General features: G+C 37.0%; 1 protein-coding gene across 49 annotated transcripts in view; it reads left to right on the top strand.

Moving 5' to 3' along the window:
* The window catches only part of rims2a (regulating synaptic membrane exocytosis 2a), a 1,270,129-nt gene that overhangs the window by 478,572 nt on the left and 769,044 nt on the right, over nt 1-22,513 (top strand). For 9 of the 49 annotated variants that reach the window (XM_039736840.1, XM_039736825.1, XM_039736843.1 and 6 more), the window contains exon 1: nt 17,931-18,094. The exons of 39 other annotated variants lie outside the window; for them this stretch is intronic. In XM_039736840.1, coding sequence (XP_039592774.1) covers nt 17,973-18,094 — 122 coding nt within the window. In that variant the 5' untranslated portion in view covers nt 17,931-17,972. One more of the 49 variants, XM_039736827.1, reaches the window with a different exon arrangement.

Genomic DNA, 22,513 nt, shown 5'->3' with positions numbered 1-22,513 from the left:
AAAAATAGGTCACTAATTAAGAAAAGGGTTAGAATGAAAACCTGCAGCCACTGTGACCCTCCAGGACCGGAGTTTGAGACCACTGGGATAGAAGGCTGCTTACTGATTGATCTGATTGACAAATTTACAAAACAAAAGACGCTGATGGAGAGTGTGAAGGAATTTAATGTGGGCTGGAATTATGAGTTTTTTTTGTAGGCTTCAGAGATTCTAGTTTTAAACATATGTCCTGGGGCCTCATGTATAACGCTGTGCGTAGAACTCGCACTATAACATGGCGTAAGCACAAAAGCCGAAATGTACTTACGCACAGAAAAATCCAGATGCAGGAATCTGTGCGTACTCCAACTTCCACGTTCTTCCGCTATATAAATCCCGATCAGCGTGAAAACAAACGCTCTTGCACGCGCTTTATGTAATGCCCCAACTCCTCCCAGAATTACGCCTCTTTGAATATGCAAAATAATATAAATCGCCCTTAAGCGCAGCCTTTTGTGAAAAGACAATGGGAAAAGCACGGGGGAAATATAAGAATTTCAGCGAATACCAAGTGGAGGCAAAGGAAAAACATACTATTTGTTCAAATAAACTGTGGTATAATCAACAAAAGGAAGTTGATCGAGTGACATAGCGTGTTGGAGAAAATTGAAAGCTCACGTTCACAAAATCGCACAGTGCCGGAAATAAAAAAGAAGTCACATATCAAAGTCGCCGTGAAAAGCCGAGTTGTAGCTATGTCTGAGTGTCATATGAAAGCTTATTAGGGTATAGAGAAAAAAAAAGGCACACAGTGGGGAAAAAGCACGAAATGTCAACTTCAATCTCGACATTTCCACTTTAATCACGCAGTTTATTTTGTCATTAAAGTAGAACATCATAAACTTCATCTTAAAATCGTTTAATTAACCAGTTTCCCAAATTACATCGTAATTAAAGTAGCACGTTAAATGCTTTGTTTTGTATTTGATTTTCTATGTGCTCTATGTGTGTGAATCACTACTTGCTTCTTAAACCGGCTCTCTTCCTCCAACTGGACACAGAGTCCATTACATTCGTGATATTACATCTCTCTGAATAACTAAAATACTGAGATGTATACGTGATGTCATTTTCATGATGATAGGAGTTAAAGCACGTTATTAAACATGTGTTTCACTTCGATGAAATAATTTATTGCAGCAGTACTCAGGGGCGGCTCTAGGCTTGTGGTGGCACTGGGCAGAGGAAGAATCGGTGGCTCCTTCGCCCGCCAATGTCATGCACGGTGGATGGCCACGTCCGTTGCAGACACTGCATAGCCGCCTTGTGCTCATGACACAAGCATTTAACTTTTGCCGAAATTTATCGCTGCATTTTTTGCTGTGTTGTTATTTTCTCTTTCTGTTTTATATTCAATATATATTGGCTTAGCTGTCACTGCAGTCAGTGCTTTTCTTTCCCCAAGTAACCAATCACCATACAATCAGCTCTGTAATAGACGGTAAGCCATCTGTAAGCTTAGCGCCGATTCTTCAAAACGTTTAAAGAACATTGAAATATCTTCGTAGTACATGTTTAATTATTCTATCCTTAACGACACTCCCAGTGAAGAATATAGATTATTTAAATGAAGTTAAAGTTTTATGTGTATAATTTAACAAACATATTTTGCTGCATTTCACCTTAAAAATGATATCGTCATCATATGTAAATACGTGCTTTATAAAGTGGCTCAGGTTGTGCGATATTATAACTGTAGTGCAAGTTTACAGTGAGGTGATTGTACTTATAAGTACAAACAGTTCTACAAGGAGCACTTGATTGACTGCATTTAAAGTTCTTGGGATTAAACTGTTTCTGAACCGCGAGGTCCGTACAGGAAAGGCTTTAAAACATTTTGCCGTGGCTGAGACAGCGTGTCCTTGAAGCTGTATACCGATAATTCTCTTTCCGATCAGCTGCTGCTGTGATTCACACTCAGATACAGTGATATAAATACTCCGCGTGGTGCAGTGAGAGTAATATGGAAAAAGATGATCCGCTGTGGCAACTCCTAACGGGAGGAGCTGAAAGAAGAAGAAGAAAAATAAGAAGAAGAGGAAGGTGCAGTGAGAGTAACAACGCTAAAGCAGTTATGGTATTTGGAATACTATGGCTGTTCGCTGGACCATTATATTGTTACGAGTTAATTACAATCAGATGCATTACACTAATAAACAATATGCTGTTAGTTTCGGTGTATTTATAAAGCTGCGTCATGAAAATAATGAGTAATCACACAGGAACAGTACCATTGCTTTGACGCTAGGTGCCGCCAGTCTGCAAAACCGAGCGGAGAACTTGCGTACGACAAGGCATGAGGTACCGTGGAAAAGTGCGTGGCTTTACGCCAAGTGTAGGTTTTATACATCGCGATTTGAACGTGGAAAAGTTCTTACGCAACATTTCTGTGCGTACGCACCGTTTATACATGAGGCCCCTGGTCTTTTCTATCCTGAAGCATTCTGTCTATTCTCTTGTGTATACCCTTCTTTATATTCCTTTCCATCATTTATTTTTACCGAGAGTGCAGTGATCAATACCTTCAGCTTAGACAGCTTGTTTCCTTATTCACCATGCTCCGAAGACAAAGTTTCGTACCCCGTTAGAGTTAATGCTGTTGACTCACAGCGGGTGTTGGTAGTAGTTGACAGCAGGGATAAAGAGGCCACACTTGGTTCTGATATGCCTCCTGAAACTGGACAGTTTTCATTGCCCTCCTCACTTGCAGTTTTGCTTCCACATTTCCTATCAGGTGGACCAGATACTGCATCATGATTTCCTAGCTAATCAATTCCTTCACCTGTCTTTTCCGCAGCAGTCGGTGGCAGGCTTATGAACTTGAGGCCAACTTAGACTTTCATGAAACTTCTCTTTCTGACACCTTGGTCTCTTGCTCATGTTTTTAATATACTTATAATTGATTTCTCTTAAGTTGATTAAATACAGGATGTCTCGGATAGATAATGAAAAAGCAGAATAACACTATTACCAGCAGAGCACATTCTCTGATGTCCATTTCTCACAACAGATGAAATCAAAGAATTTAAACCCAAGCCAGGAAAGTGACCCTGGCTGAAACATAACACTTTGTGAGGCTTTTCTTTTTTAATATCTGGGGACATTTACCATTTTAAGGCCGGTGCAGGCTAAAGCCTGCATGTGGAGTTTTGGGGCTAGCTGGAATTAATCTATATCTGGACAGGCTAGCGAATGTCCTAGCCTGCTTTGTAGGACCTTTATGTGGCCTCACATAACAGATTGTTGCTCCCCAAGTATGACTTTACCATTAACAGTACAATTTGAACCTCTTTTTATCTCAATAAAACAGTTAAGAGTAAGCTAGTTTTAAACATGCACATTTTCAGCATATGGAAGGAAAATCTGGAGGTAAACCAGTTGGAAACAAGAAGAATGTTGTGGACGCCAGCCTCGGACACAGACAGGCAGACACAGATGGTTCAAACACAGACACACGTTTATTCATTTTTTACAATATATACAGTGTACCACGCAAAACCCGGTGCCCCTGCACCACACATCCTCAGTCTGGGCCTCTTTTTCTCTTGCCTTCCTTTACCGCCTCCACTCCTCTCCTCCGAGCTTCGTCCTCTTCCACCCGACTTCAGCTCCCCGAAGGGAGTGATGCGGACCCTTTTATCATGCCCTGGATATGCTCCGGGTGCTTGGTGATGGTCTTCCGGCAGCACTTCCTGGTGTGGTGGAAGTGCTGCCCATGCACCCGGAAGCACTCCGGGTGTACACAGTTCCTGGAGCGGCAGCACTTCCTGGTGTGGCGGAAGTGCTGTTCAGGGCTCAGGAACCATCCAGGCAGCCCCTTGTCTGGGCCACGGACCCCCACCGGGTTGAGCTTCCATGAACCTTATCTGTGGTGATTGATGGGCTGCCCTCTTGCGTCCAGGGAAGATACTGCCCCAACCAGGCGTCCCGGTGGCCACAATGTTTAAAGTCTATAAGGTAAACATCTTATACATTTAAACAAAATTACTATTATGAGGCACAATTTATATTTTCTTGGAATATAGGAGCTCTCTTCTGCTGTTTACAGTTTTGGTCTAATTTTATACAGTATACCATAATTCAGGGACTCTAATATTTTCTGACATGTCACATCACATCAAGGGACTGCCATTGTTTGTTATAAACAGCAAACACAGGTGTACTTCACATCTGTTTTGTCTTGGTAGAGTAATATTTGACTTTACATTCCCCTTTTGTATTATTAATATGTAGCCTTTGTCAGAATGCCTCAAATCTCACAGTTAGCACAATATCTCAGGTATTGTACCATATAACTTCTCCCCACCTTCCCTTCTACATCTATAACCTCAGGCAATTAGGTGTAGAAAAAGACAAGCAGGAGTTAAGTTACAATTTAAACAATGTATTATTGATAATATTCATACATAATAACAATATGCAAAGTACATTTGAATATTGGCAACCATACAACCTGATAAATGGTGATGTGTAGTTTCAGGCGGCACACAGACTTCTTACTTAAAATGTCTCTAGTTAAGGCATCATTTGTGGTCAGCTTTCTTCAGAACAGGCCACATGCCTGTCTCAATATGACTGCCGAGCTGTGGTCTTCATTGTGTTGTCCTTTTCAGTTAATGGTGTGAGGTGGTCTTCCATCAGTTTGGTAAGAGAGAGAGAGAGAGCTGGGTAAAGTAAGCAAATTTATAGGTTTTCTGTCCAACCCCTAGAGTCAATAGGGCGTCATGGTACTTAAAGGCCTCTGACACAAGCCAGTTCCAAACAGCCATACTTCAGACCAATGGGGGAACAGAAAACATTTTCACACCTGCCACCCCCCAAAACCATTTGTTGGGCTAAAGTTTGCCAGTTAGGCAGCCTGACTTTTCTATGGGGGTTGAGAGACTTCAGAGAAACATTTACCAAACTTGTTTGAGGCACTTCCTCCAGCTCTGTTTCTTAAACAATCAAACCATTGCTGTTATTATCAATAATGTAACACTAATATTACATTGCTTTGTTTAAGTTACAAATAAGGACATACAAAATAGTTATCAAGTTATATGCAAAATTTCTCATTACAACAATATCGTAACAAATTTGTTTTCATATTTAGTATTTAATTTATTAGATAAACAGATATAACTTGATGGATTTTGATGGGGAATTTACTTGATTCAGCTGCAACAAAACACCTAGTGTTCAAGTATAAAACAATTAAAAAAAAAAAACCACTGCAAATTACATAAGTACTAGAACTGGAACTATAAACATACTCATTTAGTGTATATTGCCTGTAAAGATATACTGTCATTATGTCATTGATTCTTTTATAACTGGCTAGGATGAAAATGAGCACTATAGGAGGAAGCACTATGGCATTGAGAACTGTGGGCAAAAAACAGCCCCAGTAGCAACTTCTAGCACTTAAAATCCCCGTGGCTAAAGGTGCTCTAGGACAGCGCAGTATTAACACACCCTATGTAGAGCATTATAGAAGCAACTATGGATTGATAAACTTGTCATAGAAAAATGTAGTACACATGGAAAGAACTCAGCATCCACAGAGAGCTATCTTTATTTGGTCTTTTTTCTACAGCAGGTCTGTAGTGTATTCCCAAGTCAATCTTCTTTTCAAAAGAACGGACATATATTTATGGGATGGCCTTCCTTCTTAATTATGCCAGCTAAACTCAGAGGTTTTCTGACCAACTGGAAATTCTCCACCAAACCTTTTGTATTTTGTAATTAAGTATTGTAGCAGTGTCTGATTAATGTATAAATGCACATGAATGGGGGATAGAAAAAGAAAAAAAAACACAAAAAGTAAACTGTAACTCAACAGTAGCAAGTTAAACAATCCAGAGTACATCGTAAAAACACAAATACACATCAGGGGCCTCATGTATAATCCAGTGCGTAGAATTCGCACTATAACATGACAGGAATCTGTGCGTACTCCAATTTCCACGTTCTTCCACTCCATAAATCCCGATCAGCGTGAAAACTAACACACATGCACGCGCCTTCTGTCCCGCCCTGTCTCCTCCCAGAATTACGCCTCTTTGAATATACAAATCAATATAAATAGACCTTAATCTCATGTTCTGTGAAAAGGCAATGGCAAAAGCAAGAGGGAAAATATACGAATTTCAGTGAATACCAAGTGGAGGCAAAGAAAAACGTGCTATTTGTTGGTTAATACAGTGGTATAATCAACAAAAGGAAGTTGATCGAGTGACATAGCGTGTTGGAGAAACAAGTTCAAGTTCACAAAGTCACAAAGTGCCCGACAAAAAAAAGAAGTTTCCACATATCAAAGTCGCCGTGAAAAGGCGAGACGTAGCCCACCGTCTGAGTGTCATATGGAAGCTTATTAGGGTACAGTGAGAAAAAAAGGCACAGAGTAGGAAAAAAGCATAAAATTTTAACTTCAATCTCGAAATATCCACTTTAATCACATAGTTTATTTTGTCATTAAAGTAGAACTTAAACTTCATCTTAAAATCATTTAATTTACTAGTTTCTCAAATCCCATCGTAAGTAAAGTAGTACGTTAAATACTTTGTTTTGTATTTGATCTTCAATGTGCTGTATGTGTGTGAATCACTATGTGCTTCCGTTCTTTCTCTTTCTCCGACAGGACACAGAATCTATTACATTCATGATATTACAGCTCTCTGAATAATTAAAATACTGAGATGTATACCTGATATTTTCATGATGATTAGAATGAAAGCATGTTATTAAGAACATGATGGCGCAGTGATTGTTCATGTCTCATACAAGATGCTGCTGCAACATGCGCGACCTTCGATGAAGTAATTTATTGTAGCAGTACTGTCTTTTTCAAACGTACTAACCTTCAATTCTTGTCCTTACTTTACTTTCCCCAAATACCCAATCGCCACACAATCTGCTCCGTAATAGACGTTAAGCCATCTGTAAGCTTACAATGATGATTCTTCAAAACTTTTAACATTGAAATATCTTCATAGTACATGTTTTATTATTCTATCCATCTATCCTTCCAGTGTCGCGCCAGTCTCAGCAAATATAACAACAACAACATTTATTTATATAGCACATTTTCATACAAACAGTAGCTCAAAGTGCTTTACATATTAAAGAATAGAAAAATGAAAGACATAATTATAAAAAATAAATCAACATTAACATCGAATAAGAGTAAGGTTCAATGGCCAGGGGGGACAGAAAAAACAAAAAAACTCCAGACGGCTGGAGAAAAAATAAAAATATACAGTTCAAGGCAGGAACAATACATGAACATGCAAGCGCTGCGGCACCGTGAACTCACATGTTTAATTATTAACAATACAGATTATTTAAATGAAGCTAAAGTTTTATCTGTATAACTTAATCAAAATATTTTGCTGCATTTCATCTTACAAATGATACTGTCATCATATGTAAATATGCGCTTTATAAAGTGGCACAGGTTGTGTAATATTATAACTATAGTGCAAGTTTACAGTGAGGTAATTGTACTTATAAGTACAAACAGTTCTACAAGGAGCAATTGATTGAGTGCGTTTATAGCTCTTATGATGAAACTGTTTCTGAACCGCGAGGTCCGTACAGGAAAGGCTTCAAAATGTTTTGCCGTGGCTGAGGCAGCGTGGGCTTGATGCTGTATACTGATAGTTCTCTTTCCGATCACCTGCTGCTGTGATTCTCCACTCAGATACAGTCATATAAATACTTTGAGTGGTGCAGTGAGAGTAATATGGAAAAAGATGATCCGCTGTGGCAACCCTTAAAGGGAGCAGCTGAAAGAAAGAAAAAGAAAGAAAAAGAAGAAGAATTTGCAGTGAGAGTAACAACGCTAAAGCAATTGTGGTATTTGGAATACTATGGCTATTCCCTGGACCATTATATTGTTACAAGTTAATTACAATCAGATGCATTACACTAATAAACAATATGCAGTTAGTTTCAGTGTATTTTTAAAGCCACGTCGGGAAAATAAAGAGTAACCAGCACTGTTTTGATGCTGGGTGCTGCCAGTCTGCAAAACAGAGCGGAGAACTTGCGTATGACAAGGGTATGAGGTATCGTGGAAAAGTGCGTGGCTTTACGCTAAGTGTAGGTTTTATACATCGCGATTTGAACGTGGAAAAGTTCCTACACAACATTTCTGTGCATACGCCCCGTTCATACATGAGGCCCCAGGTGAAGATACAAACTCCACAGTTATTTTAAGGGCCCGATTTTTAAACAGATCTCTGGAGGGTGAGTTAGCAGTATTAACCATTGTGTCACCATGCTATCAAAATTTTACTTTTTGTATAAGCATAATAAGTGCCACAGAAACTAGTTTTACATAACACAGACCATGAATATTCAACTTTTTTTCTGAGTAGATCAAAACTGTACATTTTATCAGTTTTCAGATTAAGTTCATTGTCTTGTTTTAATGACTCAGTTTTTTAAAACAAAAAATTGTATCAACCTCATAATTTTCAGGAGACAAAAGGGCCATTAGTTAGAGAGTCTTTCCATAAAAGATTACATAGGTGTTTTTATCTCCAGAGTTTAACTTTGTTATCTACACAATACTGTATGTAATATGCTAAAAGATTAATGGAAATCTTTTGCTTTTTCAATTTCATTCAAATTTTTACTGTCTTTAAGGTAAACAGATATTTTAACATAATATTTCATGCTGACTTTTTAACTACTACATTCAGCAAAAAGCAGCTTATACCTAAAAATGTAATTTAATAATGCATAAGTATTTGGTAAATCCATTATTCCTGATCACGGAGAACTGAAATATATCCTGGTAGTAATAGACAGAAGGCAAGAACCAGCCCTAGATGACATGTTGCTTTATTGCAAAATGCATTCATGCACACTTACTGTATACAGGGACAAATTAAAATCTCCCTGTACCTTAACAGCATGTCTTTGGGTCATGTGTTTAAACCAAAGTCAAGTGAAGAAACTAATGTAATAGAGGAAGTCAGCAGAATTACGCAGTTTTAGGATCCCATTACTTCAAGCACTTAAAGACTACAGTAATCCCTCCTCGATCGCGGGGGTTGCGTTCCAGAACCCCCCGCGATAGATGAAAATCCGCGAAGTAGAAACCATATGTTTGTATGGTTATTTTTATATATTTTAAGCCCTTATAAACTCTCCCACACTGTTAACATTATTAGAGTCCTCTAGACATGAAATAACACCCTTTAGTCAAAAGTTTAAACTGTGCTCCATGACAAGACAGAGATGACAGTTCTTTCTCACAATTAAAAGAATGCAAACATATCTTCCTCTTCAAAGAATGCGTGTCAGGAGCAGAGAATGTTAGAGAGAAGAGAGCGAGATAAAAGCAAACAATCAAAAAATCAATGCGTGCTTTTGGGCTTTTAAATATGTCGAAGCACCGTGTTAAAGCGGCATTTTGTACAGGTGCGTCTGTATCCTCTAGGCAAACAGCCCCTCTGCTCACACCCACTCCGTCAGGCAGAGAGAGTGAGAGAGAACGAGAAAAGCAAACAATCAAGCACCGCGCGGGAAGCATATTGTATATCATTGAGGAGTTTTATTTAATATGTAATACATGCTCTGATTGGGTAGCTTCTCAGCCATCTGCCAATAGCGTCCCTTGTATGAAATCAACTGGGCCAACCAACTGAGGAAGCATGTACCATAAATTAAAAGACCCATTGTCCACAGAAATCCACCAACCAGTGAAAAATCCGTGATATATATTTAGATATGCTTACATTTAAAATCCGCAATGGAGTGAAGCTGCGAAAGTCGAAGTGTGATATAGTGAGGGATCACTGTATATGTTGAGGATGTTTTTATTAATGTATGTAAGGGATGATTGAAACTTTGACTAGCTCTAATTCAGGTATAACCTTAATCACTTTTAAAAAGTCAGTATAATAGCAAATGCACATTTACAAAAAATTCAAAGTTGTATGTTTTTAATCAATTGTTTTATGCAAGTGTGAGTTATTCAATAAGTATTGTCTTATTCTCTACAGTTCCAACTTACACTCCATCAGAAAGGTCTGAACTGATTTTTAACTGTCTACCTGAAAGTTGTCATCACAATAAGAGTTCCATTTTAGGAGAAGGTGTAACTTCACTCAAAATAGAGCAGGCCTGAGAATGAAAGTGGGGTCAAATACAGAACATGGGAGAAAAACTAACACGAAACCTTTAGCCAAAACACACATAGCCTAAAGTAACATGACTTTTTTTCCTTAAAAGGTCACACACCATCTTAATACACTCTGTACTGTATTCACCTGCTCATAGTGCTTAACCATTGCAGAAGCAAGCATGTGCCTCTATCTGTGACATATTCAAACTGGATTTAGTTATTCTGGTTGAGTAGTAAAAACTCTTTTAGATTAAATATCAAAGTGAAATATAAAGTTGTGATTATAATACTTTAAATTTCAATAGTGAAGTAGATTCATTAAAAAAACAAACAATACATTCATCAAGCATAGGGCAGGAATCAGCTCAGATCTGATACACGTCAAAGGAAAGTCTCACACGTGCTCATACTGGCACAGTTTTAAGCCACCAATTAACATAATATGGGCATCTTTTAGATATGAAAGGAATCCATAATGGCAATTGAAAACCCAAGTGGATATAAGGAGAATGCACAACCTCCACACAGTAATTGACCAGGCTGAGAATGAAACTCATTTAATTGGAGACATTATGTAAGCAGATATAACAACTACACCACCATGCTACCTATCAAAACATTTCTAAAAGTAATATAAGAAACAGAGAAGCTGTAATAAATTTGATAAGAGACATCACTAGTACATATCAAATACCCTGTAGTAATTCTGTTTCTGGCAGTGTTTCATTTTTGTGATGTACTTTATGTTTCTATGTTCAGGTACTTTTCCAAGATCTTAATTACTATATTACTTCCATAGAAAAGACAGAAATTTTACAGTCAGAAAGAAAACTCTGCCAAACTGATATACATACAGACAAGACATGTAAACCTGAAACCCTTTTAACCTTGTGTTGGCAGTTCACTGTTTAACCGACAATTTGCAAGCCCATAGAATTTAACAATTGGTTCAGAGGTGGTCATCTTATCTTCTCCACATTAACTAATCTGTCTTTTATTCCTGCTATATAAAAGTGTACAAATCCACTTTTTTTATTCTTGCTTGACTTTTTTTTTTTTTTGGGGTGGAGACAAACCAGATTTCTGACTAATTAACATTTAAATATCATAGATATCTTAACTGTGGGTCAGAAATGTTCATCCTATTTATTTAAAATGCAGAAATATGTATACTTTCTTTATATAAAATATGTCAAGATTGAGGTTTTAGTAAAAGATGCTATATAAAAACGTAGACTACTTGGATTATTTCCTTTAATGCTAAAATTCTACCCACTAATAGTCACCCTGTGAAGCTTTTCAAAGTTAAACCTTTCAGCTGTTATATAACTGCTATCAGTTTATTACAGGAACAATGTGTGCATTTCACATTCTTTGCAAACCAGATACAGTTTAAAGAAAAGGTGATGATGCAGTGATAACGCACTCAAAAGAAGCCACTTTTCTTACTCTACAACATTAACAAGCAAAGAATATCAATACTATTTTGTTCAGAAAGGAACAGAAGAGACAGGTAATATAAATAACAATATAAATTATATTATAATATACATAAGGATAATTAATGCACATCTTAGCAAATCTGCAGTGGTAGATAAATTAAATTTTACAGACCTCAAATTTCAGCTAAATTAAACTAATAAAATGTGTTCCACATATGTACTACGCCCCATGGTTACATGCCTTGCTTTACAAATAACCAAATGGCATTTAAGTGGAATCAGAAAAAAACGCAATAGAATTAAAATACAGTACATCTAATTTATTAGTAAATTATTAAATTGTAAGAAAAATTTGTTAGATCTATCATCCAAAAAATAATGCAGGATACATAATAAATGATCTGATCTTAAAGCAGAAATGCACTTTCTCAAGGTCAATGTTAAGAAATGAACAGATGCATGGTACTTGAACACTTAGGAACCAAAAATTCAGTGTTTCAGCTTATGTAAAAAGCCTGCAACCAAGTATGTAGTGCTGCTGGCTACGTAAGATTAAGTGTATTTTGGGAATCTGCAAATTCTCTGAATCATACATGTTCTGCTTGACTTGGGGACAGAGATGTAAAATGTGCTTTAAATAAGCCATCTGTTTCTCTTAGGGAAGAGTTAAATATTTTAAGTAAAGGCTTGAAAATAAATCATAATCTTAGTTGTGAGTATATTTAACAAATCAGGAAAACCTAAACTTGGTGTTTTTTAAGTAATTAAAAGTGCACTGTTTAAACTTCATAACCATTTTTGTAAATGTTTTGGCATTCCATTGAATGGAAATGCAATTTGAGAGCTAAATACAGTAATCTACAAGATTTGCACCCATTTCTCTGTTAGCTTCACATACTTGGTGAACTTCATGATACTATGATAACAGTGACCAGATAAAGGAAGATTATGGAATTGGCAGCATAGATATCACAAGGCATTAACTGAATAAATAAGGTTAAAATCCAGTACACAAAACATCTCCGATATCTTCAGGGTTCTGAGATTCTTAGTCATCACTGGCCATCTTACCTAATTATCGAATCTTTAGTTTAGTGGATGGCTTTGCAAATCTGAGTGAGTTTGCTGGGAATGAGTTTGCTGCATTAGGACAGTAATTATTTTGGTTTAAATGTTGGTTCAAGGAAAAATCTACAATGGTCAGGATCTTGAACAAAGGAAAGTAAAATAGAGAAATATACTGTATGAACTAAAGAGTACACAAGGACATACTCAATATGCAGGTAAAGATTAGGCATGACATCTATGGTATAAATTCTAGACAATGAATGCCCACGCAAAAAAACAAAACTTTGACGGTGTGAGTTAGCTCCACACCCCTTGTACTTTCAGGCAGCCTCTTAAATCTGCCGCTGTCGATTGTCATAACTGAGACAAGCAAATTAGTGTGCATAAAGTTAACAAGGCGTTGGTGCAAAAAGTGATTAGTGGTTTTACAAACCGGATTCCAAAAAAGTTGGGACACTATACAAATCGTGAATAAAAACTGAATGCAATGGTGTGGAGGTGCCAACTTCTAATATTTTATTCAGAATAGAACATAAATCACGGAACAAAAGTTTAAACTGAGAAAATGTATCATTTTAAGGGAAAAATATGTTGATTCAGAATTTCATGGTGTCAACAAATCCCAAAAAAGTAGGGACAAGGCCATTTTCACCACTGTGTGGCATCTCCCCTTCTTCTTACAACACTCAACAGACGTCTGGGGACAGAGGAGACCAGTTTCTCAAGTTTAGAAATAGGAATGCTCTCCCATTCTTGTCTAATACAGGCCTCTAACTGTTCAATCGTCTTGGGCCTTCTTTGTCGCACCTTCCTCTTTATGATGCGCCAAATGTTCTCTATAGGTAAAAGATCTGGACTGCAGACTGGCCATTTCAGTACCCGGATCCTTCTCCTACGCAGCCATGATGTTGTGATTGATGCAGAATGTGGTCTGGCATTATCTTATTGAAAAATGCAGGGTCTTCCCTGAAAGAGATGACGTCTAGATGGGAGCATATGTTGTTCTAGAACCTCAATATATTTTTTTGCATTGATGGTGCCTTTCCAGACATGCAAGCTGCCCATGCCACACGCACTCATGCAACCCCATACCATCAGAGATGCAGGCTTCTGAACTGAGCGTTGATAACAACTTGGGTTGTCCTTGTCCTCTTTGGTCTGGATGACATGGCGTCCCAGATTTCCAAAAAGAACTTTGAATCGTGACTCGTCTGACCACAGAACAGTCTTCCATTTTGCCACACTCCATTTTAAATGATCCCTGGCACAGTGAAACGCCTGAGCTTGTGGATCTTGCTTAGAAATGGCTTCTTCTTTGCACTGTAGAGTTTCAGCTGGCAACGGCGGATGGCACGGTGGATTGTGTTCACTGACAATGGTTTCTGGAAGTATTCCTGAGCCCATTCTGTGATTTCCTGTACAGTAGCATTCCTGTTTGTGGTGCAGTGTCGTTTAAGGGCCCGGAGATCACGGGCATCCAGTATGGTTTTACGGCCTTGACCCTTACGCACAGAGATTGTTCCAGATTCTCTGAATCTTCGGGTGATGTTATGCACAGTTGATGATGATAGATGCAAAGTCTTTGCAATTTTTCGCTGGGTAACACCTTTCTGATATTGCTCCACTATCTTTCTGCGCAACATTGTGGGAATTGGTGATCCTCTACCCATCTTGGCTTCTGAGAGACACTGCCACTCTGAGAAGCTGTTTTTATACCCAATCATGTTGCCAATTGACCTAAATAGTGTTTATTGGTCTTACAGCTCTTCGTTATGCTCAAATTTACTTTTTCCAGCCTCTTATTGCTACTTGTCCCAACTTTTTTGGGATTTGTTGGCACCGTGAAATTTTGAATCAACATATTTTTCCTTTAAAATGATACATTTACTCGGATTAAACATTTGATCTGTCATCTACGTTCTATTACAAATAAAATATTGACATTTGCCATCTCCACATCATTGCATTCAGTTTTTATTCACAATTTGTTTAGTGTCCCAACTTTTTTGGAATCCGGTTTGTATTAAAAATCCAATAAATCAAGTGCTCAAAAGTGCAGTTTAAAATCATCATTAATAAATAATAGAATATAATAAAAAGACACACAAAAATGAGAATTAGTTACATTTACAAATTCAGTTTTGGTCAATAGTCTTACTATAGTCATATTGGATGACTGGTGTAGTATTTAGTTTTGTCAAAATACAGAAATGTTCAATTTGTCCACTATTGTTCATATGATTTTCTTTTAGAGTTTCTGCTTTCCATTGACATTACAAATATCTGCTATGAAGTGGCATCTCTGCAATGTACCACAGGGTATACTTATGTGACTCTGTGCCTCCTGCTTTCCACAGCCCATTTCTTCATAAACAGGCTATGAAAACAGGTGCATTGTAGTACCTTTATTGAGAGTACTATATATTGGGTTTGTTTTAAATAGGATGATAATTCAACACAATAGTTCATTATTGAATTGTCTTTGTTATTTTGAGAGGAAAATCTTAACAAAGGGTAACTTTTTTCACCCTGTAGCAACACATTGAGTCTGAGTGGCTTTGATAATAATATCTAGAGAAAAGCCAAGCAAAATGATGCCTTTTATTGGCTAACTAAAAAGATTACAATATGCAAGTTTTTGAGGCAACTCAGGCCCTTTCTTCAGGCAAGACGTAATATAGAAACTGTAGTTCCTTCATGCCTGAAGAAGGTGTCTGAGTTGCCTTGAAAGCTTGCATATTGTAATCTTTTTAGTTAGCCAATAAAAGGTGTCATTTTGCTTGGCTTTTCTCTACATGCATAATGGCTAACACGGTACAACACCCTAGTACTATAATAATATCTAGATAACAATGCATTAACTCCATGTGAAGCACATATTTTGTACTACACTGAAAGAATTACAAAAATCAAATAAGAGTACAATCTAATATCCAAACTATATGTGACATCCCCTTCCCTACTCACCTAGTGAGCTAGAAATCAGAAGACCTATTGTGAGATACTCAAATTAATTCTGAAGGCATATGCTCAATATGTTTAATTATTTAAATTAATAAATACCTGCTAAATTCTAAAAGGCTTTGAATAATTCAGAGCACTCTTAATTTGTTTTTTCTAATTTGAAATAAAAAAATGGCATGCATTTACCATTATATTATGGCAAGTAGATTACAGCTCTATCATTTGAACAAGGCAACATGTTAGGAATCTAGTGTAAAAACACAACCACATACAGAACTCACTCTAGCTCTATATGTGCAAAACATTCAATTCAATTAAAATATTTTATCAAGCACATTTATCTTGTTTAAAATTGTCCAAAATGTTTCCAGGACAGGACCCAACCTGCGAATGTTTCACTCGAGCTCCAGCTTCACTAGGCCACATGTTTTGGCCATGTACCAAATTAACATAACTCTGGAAAAAAATTTTTAAATGCCCATTAGACAGCCTTGGTGCCAAAATCCCTCCTAATCCATTAACAGCTGTGTTTAGTGTACTTCCAGATGGGCTTAAAGTGGTGAAGGACAAATAAACTGTAATTGCCTTTACTTCACTATTAGCACATAGACTTATCTTGCTCAACTGGAAGAATCCTAACCCACCTCTTTTAAGTCAGTGGATAACTGATGTTATATACTATTTGAAATTGAAATCAAATTCTTACTTAGATGATATGTTCAAAACCTTTTAAAAACCTGGCAGGATCTAATCAATAACATTTTAGAATAAGCATTTATATTGGGGAGAAGGACTTTTTTCCCTCTTCACTACTCTCAAAGTTTTACTCTGGCAATTGGCCTTCCTATCTTTCTCATCATTGGGAGTAGAACTGAATTTAATTAAGTTTGACTTTATTGTATGTGATGTTACAGGCTTTTAATAAATTGAATAGAAGATAAAAAATGCAACCAATACAGTAGAAAGAAAAATGGTATTAAAAGTTTAAAGCATGGATATATCAATTACTATTAAAGATCAATAAAATCTACATCATGCCCATCTTAAAGTTTATTTTAGGTGGAGGAATGCATTAACCTACAAAACCATTGTCCTTTTCTGGAATTGCATCTCCTTTGCTGATATTGTATTAGGACATCTTTTCAGTTGATATATACAATACCCATATAGTATGTAGTCAAAGAACCCTATATATGGTTTTCATTGAATTAAATATTTAACACTGAAGAAACAATTCACTTTTCCTTCCCTTTCACAGAATGGAAAAAAGGAATCTAGTATAAATTACACATTTCTGAAATAGGCAAATGTATCCTTCTACTAAGAGCATATTTGATCAATAACATACGTAAATAATGTAAACTACTCTGGACATACAGTAATTATATATTTTTCTAAATATAAGCAGACAACCTGAAACTCCATATTTACTTATTTACTGTATGATATGCATAAATAACACATTTTAAGTTTGCAGTGTCGACTACATATAGTTGTAAATGTATATATATACTGCAATGGAATTATATGAAACATATTATCTAATCTAATCCATATAATAAATTAATTTAACATTTTAATATACTAGTTTCATTATAATGTAATGGAATTAAGGAGATAGATCACTAACACCTCGTTCCCAATACTGCCACCCATCCCCCGTTCTCAGAAATTATTTTTTTTACTCCTATTTTGATAACGCCTCAGTGATTTCTTAACGTACCTTGTGAAAGCAAGCAGATTTCATTGTTGAAGAAGCCTCACGTTCTCAAACATCAACAGCTTCACTTCTCAAGGAAGAATCTGAAACAGGTTGGCATGTCCTTTATTACTTGTGAAAGCTGATCGTATGGCAGGCAAACTCGCAGTTACAGCATCCACAAAGGTATCCGAGCGTGTGCATGTGGGCGAGTGTGTGTGTGTGTGTGTGCGTGTGTGTGCGACTGCGTGCGCGTGTTCGAGTGGTCGCGGGCGCGCATCCGTGCGCGTGTCATAGGTAACTCGGAAATATGAGTAGTGTGTATTAGAACAGCCCTTGACGCTGGAGCTGGGAATAACTGAAACCGCGTTTTTTTTTTGTGTGATCGGAATAAGCCTTGCTAGATTGGACCGAATCCTTAACCGTACACCTCTGGATTATTGGGCTAAGTAGAGAATATAATGACTGAACAATTAGCTATCGACTGCTGCTCGCTAAACCGTACTTTTTACCGAGATCAGAAAAAATATGGAACTTGACTGGCATCTTCCCATTTGATGCAGCCCGCAAGATAGACAGCTTCGGATGACAGGTACTGTGGCAGGAAGGGCCTTAAAGGAAAATCGAGGAAAACTGGAAAATGCAGTTTGAGACATTGCGTCAGTTTTGTAGCTCCGTTTTATCGCATTTTAATGGGGTTTTCTCACCGCCTCAGAATATTTTGCAAACCGAGCTGCTGGAACAGGCGCTGAGCAACATCGGGTGAGTGATGGCCAAAAAGAAAGAAAGAAGCCTGATTTATGAGGGGTTCCCTCATGGATACGAAGTGCCATATGTGTGCCGGGGGTGGGGTGCGGGGGTTGAAGATAGTGGGAGGATGAAGGGTTCGCTCATTGACAGACAGCCTCGGCTGTGAAGTCTTCGTAGAAAAATGCAGTTGAGAATGTCCTTGTATTGAATGCGGGTTCGCAATCGGAGTATGTCTGGAATAATAGATTGTTAAATTGACACAGATGAATGGAGGCGTGATTCAGTGCATCACGTCTCGCGAAGAAATGGTTTAAAGCATTTGTCAGTGTCATTTATTAAGAAATGAGAGAATTATTTAGTATTGAAGGAAATGCTTAAAAATATAATTCACTTACATGTTTGATTTTAGACGTTTGCATTTAGTTTTGCTTACTGCTTAGGGAAGGAAGGCTGTTAAGTGAGAGTGCATGTACCTTTTTATTCGCGTTACACAAATGAGAAGGAATGGTTGTTTGTATATACATGTGTATATATGTATATATGTATATATGTATATATATATATATATATATATATATATATATATATATATATATATATATATATATATATATAATGTGGTGTGTGTATATCACTCTTCATATTTGTGTAGTTTTGCTTGTTGTATTACTGCTATGCTTTATTTTTGTCTTGTTTTTCATTTATCTATAAACGTTGTAAAGTTTTACGTGGATACATAGTTGATTATTTGAAGTACACCTCTTTTTACCTGTTAATTTGGCCGCGGATATTTTAAATTAGTTTTAAATATTAATACTAATGTAAGTGATCCTACAGTTAATTACATAAATACTGACAGATATTTGGGTGTCTTTATACATTTGGGTTGCCTCTATCCTTAATCTCGATATTATTTAATAAATGGGTGGGAATGTTCGAGGCTTAGCTATCCAATGCAGTTTCAGCTTCTGTAGCAAGCTTCTCCTTCCCACCAATAGCAGTAAGAGGTTGTTTGTTTCGTGACCGTGTAAAGGTGTGCCACCTTGTAGCTGTAACGGAAAACTATGTATGTTGATAGGACGAGCAGGAAGCAGGTCACAATGTTACGATGTAAAAGTTTTTTGAGCTCAGCTCAAAATTCGGAGACGTAATTATATACATGCGCCCGCTTAATCTGTTATATGGCAAGAGACAGGTTTACTTTTGTCACTATCTCCGTGTGGTCTGCATCAGTGGAGTTTGTGAGATGACAGTAACAAGAATTATAAATGCATTCACTTATTTTTTCCATGTTAAATATGGGGCTTTTATGCTCTTCTATACTTATAATGGGAGTCCTCAGAAAAGTGAATTGGAATGTTTTCTAGCAAGAATGAGTTGAAGTGAAACACAAAATGAGTATAATGTACAATATTTACTCAAGTAAAAAAAAAAAAGATATTGATGTAGATTAGTGATTTATAATTTGCCAACCTTCAAATCTTAAAAAATACATATGTTAGGTGTTAATGTGCAGTGTACAATATAAGGCAATGTATCTTGAAGATTTACCCTTTTCATTGAAATGTAACTCATGTTAATTTTCCGATGCTGTTGTATTATTTTCGTACTAACATTGCCTTGCCATTCATGCCTTTTTTAGATTTGCAGAGCTGAATTCATAGTAGATGTTCAGACAAGACGAGAGCACATGGGAGTACAAGGGCATTTTCTGAAGTAACCATTGTGTCAGCCTTAATTTTACAAGTAGTGCTAAAAAAAGAATCACATGTGCTGCTGATGTTGGAACAAAAGAGTCATATGCGTGAGTGGGCAAAATGGACAGACAGACTGAATGAAACAGATCTACAATATCCAATTTGGCAAAAGCTAATTTGATTTACATTTTTGTATTTTTATAAAGAAAATGGTTTCCTTCTTTCATATATTGCTGTATTTCATTTTGATCTATTGAAAGAGCAGTAGACTCCTCTCAGCTTTAATTGGACATTTTGAGAGGAGTCTAATCCACAGCTGCTGTGTTGCATAAAATGTGCTTGTTTAGCACATTCAAAAGCCTTGCCTGTGCTTTTTGTAGGTACAAGGTTGTATGCATTGCAAAGGGAAGAAAAACACACACTGGAAAGTCCACTTGGGGAACCAATCCAAAACTGGTATACCTTTTAGATGAGCTATGTTCATCATTTTTTATATGCTTCATTTTAAAGATCGATACATTAGACATCACAAACTTCTGATGGGTTCTGTTGTTTTCAGTACTCCATACATTCAGGTGATAGTTTTTGAAAGCAGAGATTTTAATATTCATTTTATTTAAGATTTACAGTACCTTTCTAGAGCTGGTTCCTACCCCATGCCCAGTGTTGCTTAAATTGAATCCAGCCCTTTGAGACACTGAATTAGATTAAATAGTGTGGAAATGTTTGGATGAAAATAATCATAATTATTTCCCTATTTCCAATAGGTATTAAACTGCAGCTAGTGTTTACAGAAAGCAAAAACTGTTCTAGAAGATTGGAAATATTTTTTTTTTACTAAATGATGATGAAACCTACAGAAGGTTATTTTCCCATAACCCTTTGAATATTTGTAAAGCTATTTGTACGTGGGACAAGTGTTTTAAAATGTAGTAATAATTAACAAATAAAAAATGAAGATGTTGTTTAGAGATGACAGAAACCAACTATCAACATGTCCAAAGAATCAGAATACAGCAAATCAGTCAGATGTTTGATTTTCGTTTTAAAAGTAATTAAACCTCACATTTTTATAAACGTTCTTTTATATGGATGCCTTTTTAAGCTCATCTTTTCAGTTTATAGTAATGAGGCTGGAACTGGCCTTTAATGGGATACTCTTTTACTGAAGTTAATTTTGAACTTTTGGTGTATACATTAGAAAGACTGAGTTCAATGCAAAACTGGACATTACTGTTTTCAATATAATGTTAAGCAAATGCATATTTGTTATTTTTTTTGTGAGTATTTTAGACCCATTTCTCAAGAATGAGTATACATGGCAAATTTATTTAAACTTTTAATTATTTATTTTTTAAATTGGAACTTGCTTTAGTATTAGTTTAATTCCAATAACAATATGTGCCTTGTAATTTTTCTTAGTATGATAGCTATATAAAATAAGGATTGATTGATTTACACTCACCTAATGGATTATTAGGAACACCATACTAATACGGTGTTTGACCCCCATTCGCTTTCAGAACTGCCTTAATTCTACGTGGCATTGATTCAACAAGGTGCTGAAAGCATTCTTTAGAAATGTTGGCCCATATTGATAGGATAGCATCTTGCAGTTGATGAAGATTTGTGGGATGCACATCCAGGGCACGAAGCTCCCGTTCCACCACATCCCAAAGATGCTCTATTGGGTTGAGATCTGGTGACTCTGGGGGCCATTTTAGTACAGTGAACTCATTGTCATGTTCAAGAAACCAATTTGAAATGATTCGAGCTTTGTGACATGGTGCATTATCCTGCTGGAAGTAGCCATCAGAGGATGAGTACATGGTGGTCATGAAGGGATGGACATGGTCAGAAACAATGCTCAGGTAGCCTGCGGCATTTAAACTATGCCCAATTGGCACTAAGGGGCCTAAAGTGTGCCAAGAAAACATCCCCCACACCATTACACCACCACCACCAGCCTGCACAGTGGTAACAAGGCATGATGGATCCATGTTCTCATTCTGTTTACGCCAAATTCTGACTCTACCATTTGAATGTCTCAACAGAAATCGAGACTCATCAGACCAGGCAACATTTTTCCAGTCTTCAACTGTCCAATTTTGGTGAGCTCGTGCAAATTGTAGCCTCTTTTTCCTATTTGTAGTGGAGATGATTGGTACCCGGTGGGGTCTTCTGCTGTTGTAGCCCATCCGCCTCAAGGTTGTGCATGTTGTGGCTTCACAAATGCTTTGCTGTATACCTCGGTTGTAACGAGTGGTTATTTCAGTCAAAGTTGCTCTACTATCGGCTTGAATCAGTCGACCCAGTCTCCTCTGACCTCTAGCATCAACAAGGCATTTTTGCCCACAGGACTGCCGCATACTGGATGTTTTTCCCTTTTTACACCATTCTTTGTAAACCCTAGAAATGGTTGTGCGTGAAAATCCCAGTAAATGAGCAGATTGTGAAATACTCAGTCCGGCCCTTCTGGCACCAACAACCATGCCACGCTCAAAATTGCTTAAATCACCTTTCTTTCCCATTCTGACATTCAGTTTGGAGTTCAGGAGATTGTCTTGACCAGGGCCACACCCCTAAATGCATTGAAGCAACTGCCATGTGATTGGTTGATTAGATAATTGCATTAATGAGAGATGGAACAGGTGTTCCCAATAATCCTTTAGGTGAGAGTATTTTTCTGTATAGAGGAAACTGAGGGTGCACAATTGTAAGATAATGTAAATGT

This window comes from Polypterus senegalus, chromosome 15 (assembly GCF_016835505.1).
Source record: "Polypterus senegalus isolate Bchr_013 chromosome 15, ASM1683550v1, whole genome shotgun sequence".
In the NCBI taxonomy this organism is placed as follows: domain Eukaryota; kingdom Metazoa; phylum Chordata; class Cladistia; order Polypteriformes; family Polypteridae; genus Polypterus; species Polypterus senegalus.
This window is presented reverse-complemented; position numbering and strand designations above follow the sequence as displayed.